Source organism: Strigops habroptila, chromosome 3 (assembly GCF_004027225.2).
Source record: "Strigops habroptila isolate Jane chromosome 3, bStrHab1.2.pri, whole genome shotgun sequence".
Classification (NCBI taxonomy): domain Eukaryota; kingdom Metazoa; phylum Chordata; class Aves; order Psittaciformes; family Psittacidae; genus Strigops; species Strigops habroptila.
In genome coordinates, this window is record NC_044279.2 from 77,548,918 (window position 1) to 77,567,689 (window position 18,772).

At 42.5% G+C, this 18,772-nt stretch overlaps 1 protein-coding gene across 3 annotated transcripts; it reads left to right on the forward strand.

Moving 5' to 3' along the window:
- The first annotated feature begins 463 nt into the window (after positions 1–463).
- On the forward strand, positions 464–18,520 carry TEF (TEF transcription factor, PAR bZIP family member). Of its 3 annotated transcripts, XR_003990479.1 has the most exons (6): positions 464–805; positions 6,557–6,883; positions 8,378–8,598; positions 9,251–9,462; positions 11,356–16,599; positions 17,108–18,520. XR_003990479.1 is itself a non-coding variant. In XM_030478792.1 (5 exons), exons 1-5 carry the CDS (start codon positions 634–636, stop codon positions 11,375–11,377), a joined length of 954 nt encoding a protein of 317 aa, XP_030334652.1. In that variant the 5' UTR covers positions 464–633; the 3' UTR covers positions 11,378–18,520. The 3 variants fall into 3 exon arrangements, 2 of the variants coding, with proteins under 2 accessions (XP_030334652.1, XP_030334653.1); XM_030478792.1 differs by having other exon boundaries at positions 11,356–18,520; XM_030478793.2 differs by lacking the exons at positions 11,356–16,599; positions 17,108–18,520 and having other exon boundaries at positions 479–805; positions 9,251–11,336.
- The last annotated feature ends 252 nt before the right edge of the window (positions 18,521–18,772 follow it).

The following is an 18,772-nucleotide window of genomic DNA, read 5'->3' on the forward strand; positions in this document are numbered from 1 at the left end:
ACGGACAGCCTGCCCGCTCCCGCCCCCAGCAGCCGCAGTGAAGCCGCTCTCCCCGCTCACGCTATACGGGGCACGCCGCCGCGGGCGTCACGCAGTTCAGAGGGAGATCACCTCCGTGTCACGTGGGGAGGGTGGTGCGGGGACAAACGCGGCCCCCCCCGCGGTGGCGGCCGCCCGGGGGTGCAGGGAGGGTGTCGGTGCGTGCGGTGCCTGCTGCGCAGGCGCGGCGGGCAGCTGTCGGTGACGCAGCGCCCGGAGGAGGCGGGGGCGGGGCACGGCATGCAAACGAGCCGCCGGCGCCTGCCCCTGCACGTGCCCCGGCGGGCCGGGGGCGCGTGCCCGCGCGGGGTGAGGGGGCGGGGCCTGCCCGCGGAGCTCCGCCTCCCCGGGCGGCGCTGGCCAATCGGCGGGGGGCGGGCGGCCCGGCGCTCATGAATACTGAAGCACGCGCCGGGCGTCAGCCGGCCGCGCATGCGCCGCGGCCCTGTCCCCGCGCGCCGCCCGTGCTCCGCGCTGTGCTGTGCTGTGCTGCGCTGCCGGCCGCTGGGGTCCCGCGGAGCTGTCGCAGCCTCGCGCCGCGTCCGCCGGTGACCGTTGACAGCGCGCGCGCCCGCCCGCCGGCTCGCGGGGAGTATGCCCGGCCGCGCCGCGCACCAGGAGGCGGCGGCGGCGGCAGGAGCGGAGCCCACTGCAGCCGGGGGCAGCGCGGGGGCTGCCGCGCAGCAGGAGCAGCGGGGCCTGGCGGGCGCCTTCCCGCTGGTGCTGAAGAAGCTGATGGAGAACCCGCCGCGGGAGGCGCGCCTGGGTGAGCGCGGGAGCGCGCGCGGGGACCGCGGGAGCGCGCCGCACCCTCCCCTTCCCCCCCTTCTTCTCTCTCTCTTCCCCCCCCCCACCCCCCCGTTTTCCCGCCCCGTGCCGCGGAGGGCGGGACCCGCCGGGTCACGGTGGGAGCCCCCGCGGGAGAGGCCGCACGCCCGGGCCTGGCGCCCTTTCCCCCTCCTCTTCCCCGGCCGGCCGTGCCAGGCGCCGGCAGCGCGGGGTCCCGGCCCGCCGGGCTTGGCAGGAAGGGCTCGGCCTCACGGGCCCGCTCCCCGCTTCAGAGGCGCAGGGCAGCGGTGGCCGCCCCGCCGGCTGGGACTCCGCGGCGAGCCGGTGCGACTGGGAAATTTAGCTGCTGCCATCGTCCTCTCGGGTGTATTTGGGTGCCAGCGTTGGGCAAAATGAAGTGCTTCAGGTGCGAGGGTTAGGTAGGAGCCCGGTGGTGACACGCTGGTTTCTTTCCCTTAGCAGCCTCCCCTGCCTTTAGACACAGAGCTGGGAGCAGCAGCGAAAAGGTTTCGAGTCTTCCTTGACCTTAAAATTGCTGAAAAGTTGTACGCGGACCCGCATAAACGGCAAATCTCATCAGATTAGGTTTGGTGATAATCCATGGGGGGATGACCGGCTGCCTCTGCACATGCGGTCCTGTGTAGGCTGGAGCTGTCTGTCTCCCACTCGTTATGCAGACAGCAGCTGTGTAAATAACAGGGCTGGTGCTTATAGTTTTCAGTGCTGGTGGCACGCGTCTGTTCTATTTACTTGGTTTCTTTTCACCTTTCACCTGGCAGTATTCTTGCCTGAGTATGTCTGATTTTAAGCAAGCCTCAGGTTTATCTGCACTGCTGTAATGCCCAGTGTACCAGTGTGTATTAAATTAGCCTTTGCGTTTAGGAGTTTTGAGGTTGAGAATCATTTTCCGAACATCAGATAATATCCAGGGTAGGCACAGTGCCAGCAAGGTTGGCAAGATTGTTCCCAATGAGGATCCTAGTTCAGATCCATTTACTTTTGTATGTCTAACATTGCACAATGCTGTGTAAATGTATCGATCTTGTGATTCTGGCAAACCTTTTTTTCTCCTTTCTGTTTAAAAAAAAAAAAAGGAATAAAGTCAGCCTCTGATAAAGGTTTTGGCTATGTTGCTATGGTGCAGGATGCTGCAGTACGTAGAATCTTGAATCTGCAACATTATGTGATTTCTTAGGGTATTTCTGCACCCAGTCCTTCTTAAATGTGCTGTTAGCCAGCAGAAACAATTCAAGTTCATGTGTGGAAACTATGATGGTAGGTGACTGGGATATGGTGACTTTGTGTTGGGGCTGGTTTTCTTGTCCAGAATCATGTGATCTGGACTATGGAGATGTAAAATTTTAAAATTAATACTGTTTTGAGGTACTGCATTTTCTAAAATTAGAAACATTTGATACTTTTACTAGATGATCCCAGTCTAACTTTGGAAGGTGTTCAGCTTGATTCTCTAAAGCTTGCTAGTGAGTCCATTTCATCTTGATTGCCCCTCTCCGTTCATGCTGCGATGAAGTTCAGGAGGTTCTCATTCTTGAGTTTCTCCATAGATTTCCTTACTTCAACTTGTACTCTTTCTGTTGGCACTTTGTGGAACTTGTTGCTTTCTGTTTATTTTGATCTCTTATGCATTTCTTACTTGCATATTTGCAAGACAAAAGAAAGCATGCCTTCTGTGTTAGCAGGTAGTTACTCCTAATTTTGCAAAAGACTTGTCAGGAGAATTGTGACTCAACTGACTTCAGAGGTTCCTTGTTTATTTTCTCTTCCATTATAGTGACAGCCAAAACGTTAAATAATTGCTAACTCACTTAATACAGTGGTGTGTTCAGCAAGCTTTCTGAGAAAAGACCCTATTCCTTTTGCCTGGAATGCCTGTCGACAAAAATACAATGTTCTGTCTTATTCTGCAAGAAGAAATGGTATCAACTAGCTGCAGTGTCCATTTATAGTCTCCACAACCTACCTGTGGGTTTTCCAGCTGCCGTAGGTAATGTGACTACCCAGTAAGCAAGTAGGCTTTCTAATCCTTCTAAGCAACAGAGCAGGACATCCAGTTCCAGCTGAATGCCATCATCTTGAAATGATGGTACCCTGCAATGTACCAAATGTGTCAGACCAGCCTCGCAGTAAGTTGTCACATACATTGTAGGGGTTAAATAAAATAATAATCTTTTTATTAAAAAAGCCCTGTGGGGTAAAGGAAGAGAATTAGTATTGTAGAGCAGGAACGTAGGTCTCTCCTATTAATAATGAGCTGCTGCATACTCTCCAAAGGATGTTTTAATCACCAGTTGCGTGCTGCTGTGGCAGGAGGAATGCCTCCACAAGCATCACCGTCATGGGCATCAGGAGTACCGAACCCTATAACCTGTCTTGTTCCATTGTCACCAGTGGGACTGAAGATTTCTGGAGCAATCAGCCTTAGTCTGTATATTGTGTTCAGTACAATTTGACTATATTTTTTGATGAGCGAGGGGAACTTTGTCAAAGAAGTGTTTGTTCTGTTTGCGGCTGGGATAGCATTTGACAGTTGTGGCCAAAATGTCTTTTGGTCAGGGATTGGTTGGCTGGCTGGGTTTTTTTGATGTTTGTTGTTTTTGAGGAAAAACCAGGATGTGGACTAAAGCTTTTTACGGGCTGCTGCTTTTGGCTCAAACAGCAGTATTTCCAACAGTTCAAGAACTGGAATGCTCTGCCTAAATTACTTAGCATAAACTAGTGACCTCTCTGTTAACAGCAGATGTACAGCCTAGCTAATAGGTCACAGGAGCAGAACGAGGGGGCTAAATTGGACATGCAGCTATCAGCTGCAGAAGTACAGGCCAGATTTATCAGGGTGACCTTGAATCGCTGCAAATGGAGCCTCTTAGGATACTGCAGCTCTGCTGTCAGGTAATACCTGTTTACACTATAAATATCTTAAGAGAATTAATGTTTCAAGTCCCTGAGCTGGGGTGGATGGAAACTTCCCCCTCAAGATGAAAGAAGTTAATTAGTGTTTCATTAGATATTGTGCACCCAGCAGGATGTTGTGCTGCAGAAATAAAGATTAAATGAATTGAAAGCAAGCCAGTGGGAAAATGTCAATACAAAAATGATCATACAAAGGTTTTATCTTTTTATGTATCACATTTGAAATACTTGGGCACCCAATATGCATGTTAACTTCTGCTATTTTAATTTGCTTCAGATATTAGATGTTAGAAGTGAGGGGGGAGAGAGGGAGGCAGCACGGCGAAACAAAGACAGCACTGGGAGCCCAGTGCTTGCCAGTTGTCAACTTATAGCAAAAGATGCTCTTCTCGTGTGAAGGAAGGGTTTAATTGGGGGTGGGCCAGGGACAATTGCAAGAGAAAGTTGGAGGGACCACAGTACAGCAGGACAGGGTGTACATCTAAGAGGCATTAAAAGATCTGAGAAGATCCACATACACCAGTAGTATAGTCTTTTTGGCACTACCTTCTGACAAGTATTTTTAAGCCTTATGTTTATTCTATTAATCGCTTAAGGTTTCTTTTTTCCTCCTGGAGGTGTTGTATTAGATGTTGCAAAACAAAAGTATTGCTGGCTTGCATTAAACTTGGCATAACTTATAATGGAATACTATTGTTTTCAAGAATAAAGAATGATTTTATTTTTTTTTAATTTGACATTTTGATGCAACATTCACGATTTTCATCATGTCGATTAAAAAAGCAGTGATCTACAAAGAATTCATTGTTGTTACTTGCATTTGTTTTGGTGATGTCTTTACTAGAATATCATCCGCAAGCCCCAGTGCAAATCTAGGTTCGGTTGTGCTGGGCACTGTGCGAACCTTGGGGAAATACACAATCTCTGATTCAGAAGCTAGATGTAAAATGGTGGTTCTAATTTGGCGGGGTGTGTTTCAATAGTAACCAAAATCATTCATATATGTGAAGTAGAGTAGATGCTGTTTCTTTTGTAGCTTCAAGTAGGAGCTGTTTAGAAACATTCAGGTTATTTGGATAGTGACTGTTAACCTGCACCTTTGCTTTGCCCAAGCCAAGGGTAGGAAATTTGCAGAACTCCCTGCAAAAAGGAGTTTATAGCAGGGATGGGAGTTGGGAGATGGCAGTTCAGAGGCAGCAGTGTGAAGTGGCAAAGAGGAAGGCCAAAAGCTGCAAGATGTTAACAAAGCTCAGGTTCAGGAGACACTGGTCTGAATTTAATATTTGCTGTTAGTCCCAAGTTGGTGACTGGTGAATATTTTCCCCACTGTTTAGTATAAAATTGGTATCGTCTTTTGTATAAGATGTTCAGAGTATGGTAAATTAAAATGATAATTTACTTTGTATGGCAGCACTGTTCTTTAAGCCATAAAAAGCTCTTTCAGTCTTAGTTCCACACCAGCCAAGGCAACAGCGGAAGGAATGCCAGTTCTATCGGAATAGGTTTTATATAAATAGGCTTTTCAGATTTAGAGCAGAGTTTCACCCCCACTCCCACCCCCGATAAAGAAAAATACTCCTTTAGCATATTTTAGCCAGTCTAGAAAACTAATGCCAAAGATTTGTGCATTTTGTTGGGCTAACCTGTCTGAATACTGGATCCAGTTAAATCTGAACTGGTGCAGTGTATGTCCCTGAAGTCCTTGTTTTGTTATACTGAATATTTGTCAGTTTCCATGGTAAGACCCAGTTTGCAGTTGGTTGGGGTAGGACTGGTGAACATTCCTTTTAATGGCAGTGCTAGTACTGCTTCTGCAATGCCTCCTTCAGTCCTGGTAGCACTGCATGGCTGCATGGAGAACGGATCAGGAAAATTACTTGGATTTTCTTCCTCCCCCCCCTTTTTTTTTTCTCCTGCCAGCTTATTTTTGTCTCTTAAATTATGTAATTATTCCATAACTTGAGTTTTCTGCTTGGATTCTGTCCCAGACAATTGTTAAGATTCAGTAGCTATGAGGAACATAGAAACAGCCATTTTCCTGTAATATGTGCACTGTAGCACAGTAAATGGAGAAAATTTCATCAGTCTTTTGTGGCTTGGGGGTGGGATGTGGGAGTATGCCTTATTAGACATCTCCCCAAAGAGTGAAAATTGTATGTAGGTACTCTGAGCTATCTATAGTGAGCAGCATTTGGAGCTATTGCTTTGTGTGGACATGCTGAGTCATTTCAGAAAGAAATGCTTCTAAAATACTGCACAATAGACATCCAGGTCTCTGGTGTCCTGTGGCCCTTTTGACTAATTTTCAAATATAATCTGAAACCCATATTCTTTTCTTGTTTGTATCTATCTAGATTATTCTTCTGCACATTCTTTCTTTGTGCATAGAATAAACTACTGCTTCCTTGGAGCTTTCTTAATGGCTTCCCATGTAATCCTAATTATGGACATTCCCTTTTGCTGTCTTCCAAGATTAGCCTGTGAAAAACAGGCTATTTTGTAGTGACTAGTTAATAAGCCAGATGCAGTATCGTATCACACTTCAGTAAGTTACTACAGCAAAGGTGCTGGTCTTCAAGGATACTCAAATGTCTGTGGTCCAGCCATCACAGGGAGTCAGAGCGTTCCATGCTGAGTTACATATGAATGTTGCCTTTCAACATCTGATTTTTCAGATCATGTCATGAGGCAGAACTATAGCTTACTGAATTTCCTTTCATGGGGATTTTGTTAGGCTCTTAAACCGTGAGTCTCTCCTGTGTTGCAGCTTGTACAGTGACCTACTTGTATCTTTCAGATAAAGAGAAGGAGAAGATAAAGCTTGAGGAAGATGAGGCAGCAGCTGCCAGCACTATGGCAGTCTCAGCTTCCCTTATGCCGCCCATTTGGGACAAAACTATTCCTTACGATGGCGAGTCTTTCCACCTGGAGTACATGGATCTGGATGAGTTCCTGCTGGAGAATGGAATTCCTTCCAGCCCTACTCACCTGGATTTGAACCAGAATCCACTCTTGCCTGTGGCTGAGCTGGAAGGAAAGGAGTCTGCCAGTGCTTCCACTGGTTCTCCTGCATCATCCTCTTCCACTGCAGTTTACCAGCAGTCTGAAGCAGCCTCCAGCACAGGTAGATGGAATAATACGGGGTTGTGAGGGACTTTTTTTGTTCTTCTGTTAAAAGATACCTCTTTAGATGAAAGAGGAGACGTGCTAACCTGTCAGTGGTAGCTCTGGCAGGTTAAATAGTACAAACATACTCAATGTAGAGTCTTAGTCTGTCAGTTTGTGAAGATGCTGCCTCTGCTCTTCTTCCCCTTTCCCTCCCCTGAAAAAAATTACTTGAGTGTCCCTCAGTGTGCAGTTTGTCTCTCTCTTTAAATTAGAAGAACTGAACTACTAACATAAAGTATTTGTTTTCTTGGTATCGGTAGCGGTAGCGTAGTGAGAAGTTTGACATGTTGAGAAAATAGTTTTTCAGGTTGTTTTACAACAGATTTGATAGTTTTTGACAAGTCATTTGGGCTACCTTGGTGATTTGGTCTGCTTGGGTGAACTTACACTAACTTAATGTACTTCAAATAACAATGCTTAAGGGAAAAACAATGAAGCGGTTTTTTCATGCTAGCCTGTGAAGTGTGATAAGAGACACTCGGGAAAGGTGTTAATGATGCAGTTTGATGTTCTGTAGTGCTTTGAAGTGGGAACAGAGGAACAAAGAAACAAAACTGTTCTTAAATGGTACTAGGAAACTTCTGCTCTTCATTTGCGATATGGAGATCTTCTCTATTAAAGAACTTGGCAGCACATTTTGCCCTGGATTTGGAGTTTAAACATGATAGCCACTGAACTTTGACAGTACTATTTTATGAGCAGACTTTACAGAAAGCATTTTGCTCAGGGCCTCTTTGAATAATCTGCAAGAGAAAGGCCAACATGGAACTCCTTCGGTAAGGCATAGGGTGTGGCTGTTTTCTAGGTGGTATATGAAAAAACTTACTGGTTGATCACTACTTCAAAATGCACTGATATTTGCAATTCACGTGTGTGAAGTTTGTAAAGAAGAGATAAATATGACAAAGTTCATATGAACACTATCAGTGTCAGACAATTTGTTGGGACATTTCTCTCCATGTGGTAAAGTAGAATACTGTTGCATTTGTTACAAACCCACCTTTATTTAGTCATTTGTTTGGAAATAAAATTGTCTGACCTTTGAATGTCCCAGGGATGGGGGTCATTGGGCAGGTTTGTTTGTGGAAGGCTTTCTGTGGTACAAAACTCGGGCTGATACAAGTTTTGTACTTCTTCCTGCTGTGGAAGGCGCTGCTTAAGTGTGCAAAGCATGCAGTTTTTGCCAAGGAAGTATTAACTCTTGTTCTGCATCTGTCTGCTCGTGTCTGTTAGTCTGGCATATGTTCCTAGAGTTTGTTTTACACACTGGACTGTATAGCTTTTCTCTATGCCAGCAGTGGTACAGCACCAAACACACCTTAAGGAAATACCAAATAATATTGTTAAATATTGCCCACAGTAGGGCAATAAGTAGAGATACCCAAGTTGGCTTCTTAGTTAATTCTCTTCATCCTGATGAATGTATTGTAACTTCTCCTGTTGTTGCCAGAGTCCCCACCACAAAATGAGAGAAATACTCCCAGCCCTATTGATCCTGACTGCGTAGAAGTTGAGGTGAATTTTAACCCTGACCCTGCTGATTTAGTGCTGTCCAGTGTGCCTGGTGGTGAGCTCTTCAATCCTCGCAAACACAAGTTTACTGAAGAGGACCTGAAACCACAACCAATGATTAAAAAAGCCAAGAAGGTTTTTGTCCCAGATGAGCAAAAGGTAACAGATTTATTGCTGCAAACTTCTCTAGGCCTTGATCAAAGTTCCCGATTCTTTGTCCAAATATTCTGACATATAAAGCTAATGCACTGTACCTATGTGATTGGGCAGAAGTACCACGAAGAATAGAATTGGCAAGTCAGCTGCTGTTCTTGCTGGTTTGGTATCATGAGATAATTACTGGGCAGGAGCAACTTATGCTGTACACGGAAATCAGAAGAACTATCAAGTCACATCTTCATTAACTGCACTTTCAGAGGCCATTGTATGTATTTGCCCAGCATTACGTCTGATCTGGCTTTAAGCAGCCCAGACAACAGAACAGGTTGTTTTCTGTGGAAATTCATTCCTGAATTGAAAATAAGTAAAGGGAGCATTTCAGTTGGACAGGTTCTTAGTAGCCAGATCTCTTAATCTCCCTAGCTCTAGCAGTACACTTGGTTTACCCTGCAACGAGACTTGTGTAAGGATGAAGTCTTACGCTACTGTTGCCTGCGTTTTGGTGTCGGATGCCTGCAAACCAACGAAGGAGATTCTTCAATATAGCAGTCAGTGTGAATGTTGTTATACAGTGAAGAGGCATTTGCTTGATAGAGTTGTCAGCTTGGGTTTTTTTATTTTTTCCCTCTCCTTGTTGTTTTTTTTGCTACAGGATGAAAAATATTGGACAAGGCGAAAGAAGAACAATGTGGCAGCAAAGCGCTCCCGCGACGCTCGGCGATTAAAGGAGAATCAGATCACGATTCGGGCAGCCTTTCTCGAGAAAGAGAACACAGCCCTGAGGACGGAGGTTGCGGAGCTGCGCAAGGAAGTGGGACGATGCAAGAACATTGTTTCTAAATACGAGACCAGATACGGACCCTTGTAAGCACACCCCTTTTCCTTGTTAGGGCTCCTTGGTTTAGCCTCTTAGACTTCTCTGCTTTCTGTAGAGACTTCCAGAAATAAAGTTTGTGGAGGCTTTGCTATTTTGCATCTACACAAAAGAAAAAAAATCCACCACGAAACCCTGTTTCTGTTGGCACAACTTGTTCAGGCCCTTTCCTGATCATTGTGTTGCCCAAAATCTTAGTGTCCATATTTACAACTTTGTTTTTAACACTGATAGAGCATTTTCTGATGTCATACAATAGAACAGGTTCACCTGTCTGGAGGAATAGATGTGGATCCCTCCTGACTGGACAGGGCTTTTGCTATCTGTTCTAATCTCCATTTTATGTGGAGGAAAAGCTTAGGAGACTCTTCTTGCCCTTTTTTTGTTTTGTTTTGTTTTATAACTGCTTTTTTCTCCCTGCCCACCCTTCCCAGTCAAATTGTAAAACAGAATTTTAAGATGGAAGTAGATGTTGCTGGGCAGCATCATGAAATTGTTCCCTCTCCCGTTCAGAGGCACTAGAAAGTACTTCTTGTATAGAACTCTGTTCCTGTTGAAGAGGAATAGGGGAATGTTTAGGACAGGAAGACAGGAAAATATTCAATCTCCTGTAAAAACCGAGGTATCTCAAGGTTAATGCACAAGTGTTATTTGTACCAGAGTCAGTGCAGTGTTGGTCAAAATACTGCTCAAACATTTTAGTAGATTCTAATCCTGGATAGCTTCCAGAAATCAAGGAGAGAGAACAGTAGGGAATCTCTCACTTTAGATATGAACAAAACTTTGTGGGGTTCAGAATTCCTACCACCACCCCTCCTATTTTTTCTTTAGAAGGACTTCCCTCTTTAACTGCTGATAAAGCAACATGTTACACTTAACTGAGAAGTCAGGAAGATTTAGAAAAAGAGTTCTGGCTTATTAGGCTGAACCTTGAGTCCCATCTGTTAAGGAATTGTCAGTACATTATGCTTTGGAAGAAGTTGGTTTTGGTTTTTTAAGAAGCAAACAAGCCACTTTCACTTTATTGTACCTTACTTGTACAAGAGCTTGAGGAAAGAGTTTTGGTCCTTTACCTCGTGAACAGTCTATGGAACAAACTATACCCGCTGTAAACATGAACACTTTACCTCTATCTCCTGTGTAGCAGCATATCTGGCCTCTCCATGCCTGCTGGTTCTCTCTCCAGCATGCTTCCTGTTACAAAATTAGCACACAAGACTTGCCCTCTTGGAAGTAATCCATTCTCAGCACCAAGCGCTGCTTCAACACTGTGTGGTGTTAAAAGAAAAAATATGTTGTGTGTGATGTTGGGACCTTCTGCGTGACCTACAACTGCAAGAACCAGAAGCTTTAACAGAAGTATATGTCTAGAAGTCCTCTTAACAAGAGAAGCTATCTTAAGATAGTGGCTTTGTCAGAACTCTAAAGCTACACTTCCTGGGCAAATATTTATATTAGGGACTGTGGGACAGAGGATGTTTAGGCTAGTTTCCAGTTCCCCTATTGAAATCTGAAAAGTATATTTAAAAAGCATTGGAGTTTCTTTCCTATACTAAAGACTTGCCTAGCTTGTCTTTTAAACATGATGTGGTAATTAGTATGAGTTTAGACCAATTGTGTGTTGACTTTTTAAGGAAGCGGAGAAGCAGGCTAATCTAGAATGCTTAAAGATAACGTATGCTCTGAACTATCTCCCCCTCTGTTATGCACTTAATTTGATTAGAGTGGCTCTTGATGCAATGTTGGTCTAATTTCTTTCAAGCATACTAAAAATTGTCACCCTTTCAGCAGGGGTTTTTCTTTCACAGGGTGGTGTGTGGTGGTGATGGTGGGGAGTATGTTATAAATAAATTGTCACACTTAACGCTTTGCTTTGTTTAAAGTGACTTATCTGATTCCGAGTGATGCAACTTTAAAGACTTTTAAAAACAAAGAAACTAAAAAGCACACATGAGTCGCCAGTCTTCAGAGTGAGCAGTGAAATCTATGAGGTGTCCCAACTCAAACAACTGACGATGACCCTGCCTGCCTGCTTGCCTGCAAGTACCCCATCTGAACTACCCAGGGCTGGGCATGATGAAAAGTGCAAAGTCTCCTTAATTCTGTAAATGGCTTTCTTATCTGTCTCTTTCTCACTGTAACTGAGCTACAATAAGCTTACTTACTGGGGTTTTGTCAAGACACTCAAAGTTCATGTCTCAAGGTCTGTTGACAGCCTGTGTGAATAGAGACTCTTTGGCACTTGAAGTGGAAGAAAATAGGGAGCTTTAAAGGAGAGTGTCTGTATATATTAAGAACTGCTATATTTTAAGACTCTTTTCCCTGCAGTAGAATGAATTTTAGTTAATACTGCAGCTCACTTCTAGTACAGTGTAGCATCTTGTGGAGTACTGTGAGTGCAGAATTAAAGCAGCAGTTTGTGATGTGTGAGACTTCCAGTGCAGAAAAGTACAGCAGATGTATTGAAACAATCCAGAAAGCATCACAGTGTGCCATACAAAGAGTAGTGATAAACCTCTATTGCCCATGTAACAGTAAAACACTTCAGTTGCTTTTCTGCTCCACTGCTGCTAACCTGCTTTTCCCTTTGTTTCTTTCATGAGGCTCACTTTCTTCTATGGTATCTTGCTGGAACCAGATCTATTCTTCTGTTAACGATTTAGCAATCATGGAAAAGGTGCTAGTCTGAGCTGCTGATACCTGTGTCTTTTGGCAGTCTGCAACTACCAAATGAGTATTAGCTCCAGCAAAACAATGGCTATTCGGTGCCATATTACAGTTTTCTGTCTCTTGACCACATGAGAACTGCAGTGGTGAAAGAGTACTTTGTTCATCTGTTTTATGAAACTGAAACAGCCAATGATTTCCCACAGTTACAACGGGCAGCTTAAGCATCAAGACCCTTGTGCTGGTGTGGGAGAGTAGATGAAAGCTTGGACAGATTGTGGGGATGTTTATTGTGTGTAGAAGATGAAGGAAGTAGGTGGAAGTTCCTTTGTAAGAGTATCATCAGCATAACAAGAATCTACTCTTATGTTAAGGAAGCTTAGGAGCTAAATTTGTGTGGGAAGAAAAAAAGTACTCAATTTCTGGGCAAGTAGTACAGGGCCATGCTTGTAGCCAAAATGGAGCTTGTAAGACAGGAGCATATTCTTGTCTGGAGATCTATAAACAGCAAACACCTCAAGAAAAATAATCTTGAAAGCTTTCAGAAGCACAAGTGCTGAAACTGAGGCACAACTTGTTACCAGCAAAGCTCAACACTATCATGTTGAACAAGTATTTTGACTTTGCATTTACCCACGAGATTCCACCTCTAATTTCAGAGTAGAAAGGAAAGAGAAGAAAGTGCAAAGCAGCAGCTGATGTTGTGTATTTCATTTAAAATAAAAGGAGAAAAATCTCAAACCCCACAATTCGTAACCAGTTTTCTGAAGGTATAACCTTTGTAAAGAGCATACACATTAAATGTAGTTATTAAGCTATTATTTTTAATGGACCATGTTCTGAAGTCGAGAAAGTGCTTTCAATTTTTTTGCTGGTTACAAAAGTATACTTACGAGTGTATTAATATAGTTTGGGATTCTAAAGCTCTGAGATAATCTTGGGGTATTCTCTTCAAATAGATGAATAGTTTAGCTCTGTGTTGCTGGAATGTCAGCATATATCTCTATATCAAGTATTGCTGATTTGGACTGATATTTTTGATATGTACTGTTTTGTTGTTGTTGTTTTTATTTTGGTGATAAAAGCTAAAACAGACTTAAAAAAGGAAAAAAAAAAAAAAAGACCCTGACAGCATGTAAATGTAGCAACTGTTTTGCATTTATCAGTTCTAAATTTTCAGTTAACTTTGAATGTCTTCCTGTTTAAATCACAAAGCTAAAGGGTATTGTAATTGGGCAAGGAGTTGCTGGGCCTTCATTTGGGTCTTGCTGTCTTACTCCTTTAGGAATATCTTATAAATACTTACATATTATATACAGGATTTGGGTTTGCAGTATATCATGCTATTTTAACAGCAAAATAGGCAGTGAGATTAGTATGTGCAATTCTATTGGCTTTTTCTGTTGTATTAAAAGCTTACGTGATGGAAACGAACAGTGAATGTTCATCACACCTTTCTTTCAGAGAAGACTGTTAGCAACCTCTTGTGCTTCCCTGTAGGACAGTGCAGATTTGCACATTCTGTGATTTGTGTGTCTGGGTTGCAAAACTGGAAAATCGCACTTTAGGGTGAGTGTGGCTTAACTTTTGTAGTTGGAGATTTATTTTTTTGTGAAGAAGCAACATCTTTAAAGATAGGTGAGAAGGTAGCAACTATTTAAAGGAGTATAGGTATTGCCAGACAAAAAATAATGTGCAATGCTGAATTCCTTTCTCAGTTTTTGCAGTCTCAGGAAGTTAAGCTTACTGCTTCAGAGCTCTCTGCTCCTTTCAGAAAGATTAACCATATAATCTCCTTTCTTTGACTAGGATGACAATCCTATCCATAAGTGGTAACCTGGGTACATTTTCATAGTGGTTATAAGACCACTGAAATTCTTTTAGCTCAATTTGAACATTAAAAGATGCTGAATTGGCACTGCTGGAGTCTGAAGTTCTCTAGCCCTCAAACATGCTCTGTAGAGGCCATAAATGTGCCTGATGCTAAGGTACCCCCATTCCAGCCATAAAGGGACCATCTCGAAAGGGAGAGAATAAAGGGAGTGCACCTTTCAGCATCACTGCAGGGATTGCCAGTAAAGGGAGCAGTTTTTGGCAGAGCTGTACATTCATTAGGAAGTGTATTGACACCAAATGGTCATTTCACAGTACTAACTTGGAAAATATAAACTGTTGATGAGATTTGTGGGCAGTGAGCATTGTCTTATTCTACAGAAGAAACAGACTTTGAATAAATGATGTGCAGCATTTAATACAGTATTGCTTTCGTGCATGGTCTTCTAATCTACACATAGTTGTATCTCCTTATAATAATGTGGGTTTGTATTTAAAAATTCCCTAGAAGCTTAATCTTTCACCACTTGCCAAGATCTGCTCCCACTGAAGCCAGTAACAAAGACCTCATTAACTCCTGCAGGAAAGTCTTTACTCTCACAGGGTTATCATAAAGTTTTAGTAAGCACTGGAGTCATGGGCGTCTTTGCTTTACTCTGGAGCATTCTTTGCTGGGATCAGGTGGATGTATCTCAGACTGCAGGAGTGATGTTGGTAAACTGGTCCTCTCACTTCTTCATTTACACAGTTAGTGATAGTTTTGATATTCAGATAATCTCAATTCTTTTTTTCCACCCTGCATGGACAGGGTGAAAAAGTAGTGCACTATAAACTTGCACTGGGAGAATTATTTTGGTGTTTTTAAGTTAAATGTGGCTTTCTGCAGTTCATCTAGTAACATTGTGTCTTTTCTGACAATTCTCTATTTCCCTGCTGTGCTGTTTGAAAGCCCGAGGTGCCCTAGCTCTAAAAATTGCTTTCAGCATTACCTGCAGGACTGCTACTAATTGTGCAAAATTCATTTCAAGAATGAGAGGAGCAGTGGAAGGCCAGCAGCTTTGGGAATACTGTAATGAAACCACTTGTGTGGAAAAATATTTTTGTGTAGACAGCAGAAATAATGGACTTGCACAGAAGAGAATATTGCTGCTTCAGCCTTGTAAGCCTCTTCAGCATAACAGGGTTTCTTGTGATCAGATGCCTTCACTAAGAGTGGAGGTATCTCGGACCTTTCTTAAACCCACATAGGCTTTTGTTCATCGTTATGGTTTTAGCCGCTAAGCACAAGATGAAGAAAAGCATAAATCTCATATTTTTTGGCAACCTACATCTAAATCCATAAACAGCAAAATCACTCATTAATGCTAGTCTTTTGCCTTTGCAGCACTGCGAGACACTGACTGACTTTCTAGATGTTCAGATAATTACTCTGATCTGTATATCTGCCACTGTAACATGGTGAAGATAGATAAACTCAGTGAAAGACTGAGGAAAAGGCAGAAAGAATAGGCTTAACATTTGCAGAGATGCTAACAAAATGCTAATTGAGAAATTACAATTATTCATGATAATGCATATTTGTCATACAAAATGTAATTTGCTAGTTTGATAGTATGCTATCCCCTAGTGAGTCACTTTCAGAATGCAAACTTCTTAGAGGTCAAGCAGCTACAGGGGAAAAAGGAGTCCTCTGAGAAAGATACACATGTAGACAGACATAGATACTTGGCAAGGAGAATAAGGAATGAAAGCAGGAAGAGCAGAATAATGCAAGAGTCTGATCTGAGCAAGATTGCTAAAACTGAAGCCTCACTGTTTACAATTTTAGGCCAATTTGGATCCCCTCAGGTTAGCATCAGACAGAAGATAGGTACTTGTTTAGGTTTTGGGAATCTCCTTGATCTCACTTCTACAGTCCAGAAGAAGGTGAAGAGAATGTACAGATAGGGAGGAGAGTTGCTGCAGAAAGGCATGGAAAAATAGCAGTTGCTTTAGGTAACCGTGCTGCTGCACTGGGACTTGACCTGCCGATGTGAACTGATAGTGCTGTGTCGTGAGGAAATTACTATCTGAGGCCCCAGTATTTCAAGGCCTTAATTCTGCTGTCATTTCTGTGTGGGATGAGCCCTGTGTCTTACAGAGAACCATATGGACTTCACAGGATCTGTTCTTGAATGTGAAGCTCTGCCCAGGCAGTCCACTGCAGAATTGTGTCCTTAACATGTGATCAGTTGTAGTTATAAGGCTGTTGATAATAAGTGTAATTTGGGTGCCTGTTACATAGCCAAAACCCTTGTTACTTCATGTTCCCAACTAAGGCATGAGCAGAAGCCCTTTGCTGTACAACTTGTGTATAAAAAAAAAATACCAGTACTTCACATATGTCTAGTAAATTAAGGCATGTGATTTTGGTCTGTGGGTCTCAACAAACTTTTCTCGTGTACCTGCCTGAATGTTTTCTTAGATCTGCAGCTATGTCTCGGTGAGAAGGTCTGGTGGGATTTGCTTTCCTGAGGGGGCACAATAGCAGCTCTCATCTGTCACGCTGTGGCTTGACTGCTTGCTACTGGCCAGGATCATGGATGGATGCATCCTCTGCACTTTTATGTGAAGTTGTCTGAAATATGGTGATTAACATGATTATTGGAATACTGTATTTTGTATAACTTAGAACATGTAAATACACTTTTAAAACTAATCTGTTCTATGAAGTAATAAATAAGTGCTTCCATTGTAATATCTGAATATTGTTAATGCTTCATGTAGCTTGATTTGGGATTATTTTTTTCCTAGAGAACTACAAAAATCAAAACAAAGATTGATGTTGTGGAATTCTAGTCTAGTTGTGATGCTTTCTATCAACAAAAAATGTTTTGAAAATAATAATGACCTACTTAAGCAGAGAAACTGAGAATTTGAGGGAATTGATTCTCTTCCAGTCTTTCTTTAACAGTAGTTACTGATTACATTCATAATTGTACTCTTATCCCATTAGCTGGACAGTGGATTTGTTTGTGAGTAGCATTTGGAAAGTGGTGATATTAAATCATTTGTGAAGATTAGTGGTTGAGGAAAACTAAAGTTGTTTGGGTTTGTTTTGTTTTGTTAAACTATTCTCTCTTTTGGCTCAAACAGATGTCTCCACCCTTCAGCCAGACTGCAGCAAGTTGCAATGAAACAGTGAGTGACTGTTACTGAAGCTCATTTGTAACCTAGATAGTCTACATCTTCATTAGTTCTGTTACGCACATAGATGAGGCAGGTATCCTGCTGTGGTGTGGAGAGAGAGAAAGTGATTAATGACTTGAGGTTTTGCTGAGTACATGTTCACTGGATGCTGCACAGCTGGAACTTTCATCAGCTTTCACGGCCTTTTCTGTCTCCTGTTAAAAGGGAAAAAAAAAAAACCAAAACAGTGGAGTGAGAATCATGAGCAGTCTGCTAGGAAATAGACTTGGGGTTTGAGGAGGAGGTGAGATTGATCCATCAGCCTTCATCTAAAGAGATTAGGCTGTGATGATGCTTTATCCAGCCGTAAAGTAACTTGTCTTAATGCTGGACTGGAACAGTCTCCTCTCTGACAACAGCTGTGTCTGCAGTGTTCCATGAATGACAAAAGCCACAACATCCTTTGCAGGTGGCAGAGATGGTGGCATCTCTGGTTTGGTTTTTATTTTCTCCTTAATTTCTTTTTTTCCCTCCCCTCTCAGTGTTTCTTGGCTGTAAAATGGCTATAAAACAGCTAAGCATATGTGCACGTTACTCAGAAAACTCTGATCCTGTAAAGCTTTTTCAGAGACATACAGTTTTTAACTAAATAGTTTGAGGGAACTCCTATCTGCTTTATTTGGCCTGAAATTCTGATGCCTGTTGGATACAAGTATTTTCTTGGCTTCAGATGTGGCACTGATCTGTCCCATTCATTCAGTGGGATGGGTGATAAATCTGCACAGTATTTATATAAGATATATATCTGATCTTAGTTTTACTGCATGTTAAGTTTAATCTCTTGGATGTCTGCTCCTTGAGGTTGTCTATATAATTCCTGTAAATGTAGCTGCTTTCTGAAGCAGTCCATCAAGTGCATTTGAGATCATCTTGACTGAGAGATTCTATAAAAGCAAAAGAGATAATAAAGATTATAAAGCAGCTGAGTAAAACTGTATTGCCATAAATGGTTTTAATTTATATATGAATCTTTTATCCCAAACTGCTTATTTTGTACATAGACCTACACACTCCTGGCAGCTGATGGGTGAAAATAAAGGTGCTTAAACAGCAATCAAATGAGAAAAGGGCATTTCACTGTTGCAGAGTTGGTATTATTTTATATTTCCATTTATTACACTTTTTTAAATGTATAAACCACAGATTTGAATTCTCGAAGTCTTCAGCTTGGATTTTGTGAGTAGTTTAAATCCTCTCACCTCTCTGCTCGTAACTGGTTTTTAAGAAAAAAGAAAAGCTTTGTTTAAAATGTAAAATTTTGACTGTATTAAATTCTGTTAGTACCCTTCCTTTTTAAGAAATAAAATATATATTCCACTATGCTGAGATCCAGTAATTTTGTTCTCTAGATGGCGGACTGTTTGCTGTACACCTCAACTGCCAGCATTGCACCTGCAATCTGCACTGAAGCTGGTAGATGCTAAAGCAGCTGATCACCTTTTAGGATTAGGTTCTTGATGTGCATTTGCCATGTGTTAACTCTTAGGTGTGCTGGCAACAGGTATATGATTCCCCACTTCTAATTTCTGGATTAATTAATTTCAAAAACTTTGCAAGGGTTTGCATTTGTCC

What these genes read in the sequence shown, in the direction of transcription:
- TEF (XM_030478792.1), top strand. Translation starts at nt 634, where the DNA reads ATGCCCGGCCGCGCCGCGCACCAGGAGGCGGCGGCGGCGGCAGGAGCG. An exon ending in GCCGCGGGAGGCGCGCCTGG is followed by an intron (nt 806 to 6,556) that starts GTGAGCGCGGGA and finishes TGTATCTTTCAG; the next exon opens with ATAAAGAGAAGGAGAAGATA. An exon ending in TGAAGCAGCCTCCAGCACAG is followed by an intron (nt 6,884 to 8,377) that starts GTAGATGGAATA and finishes TGTTGTTGCCAG; the next exon opens with AGTCCCCACCACAAAATGAG.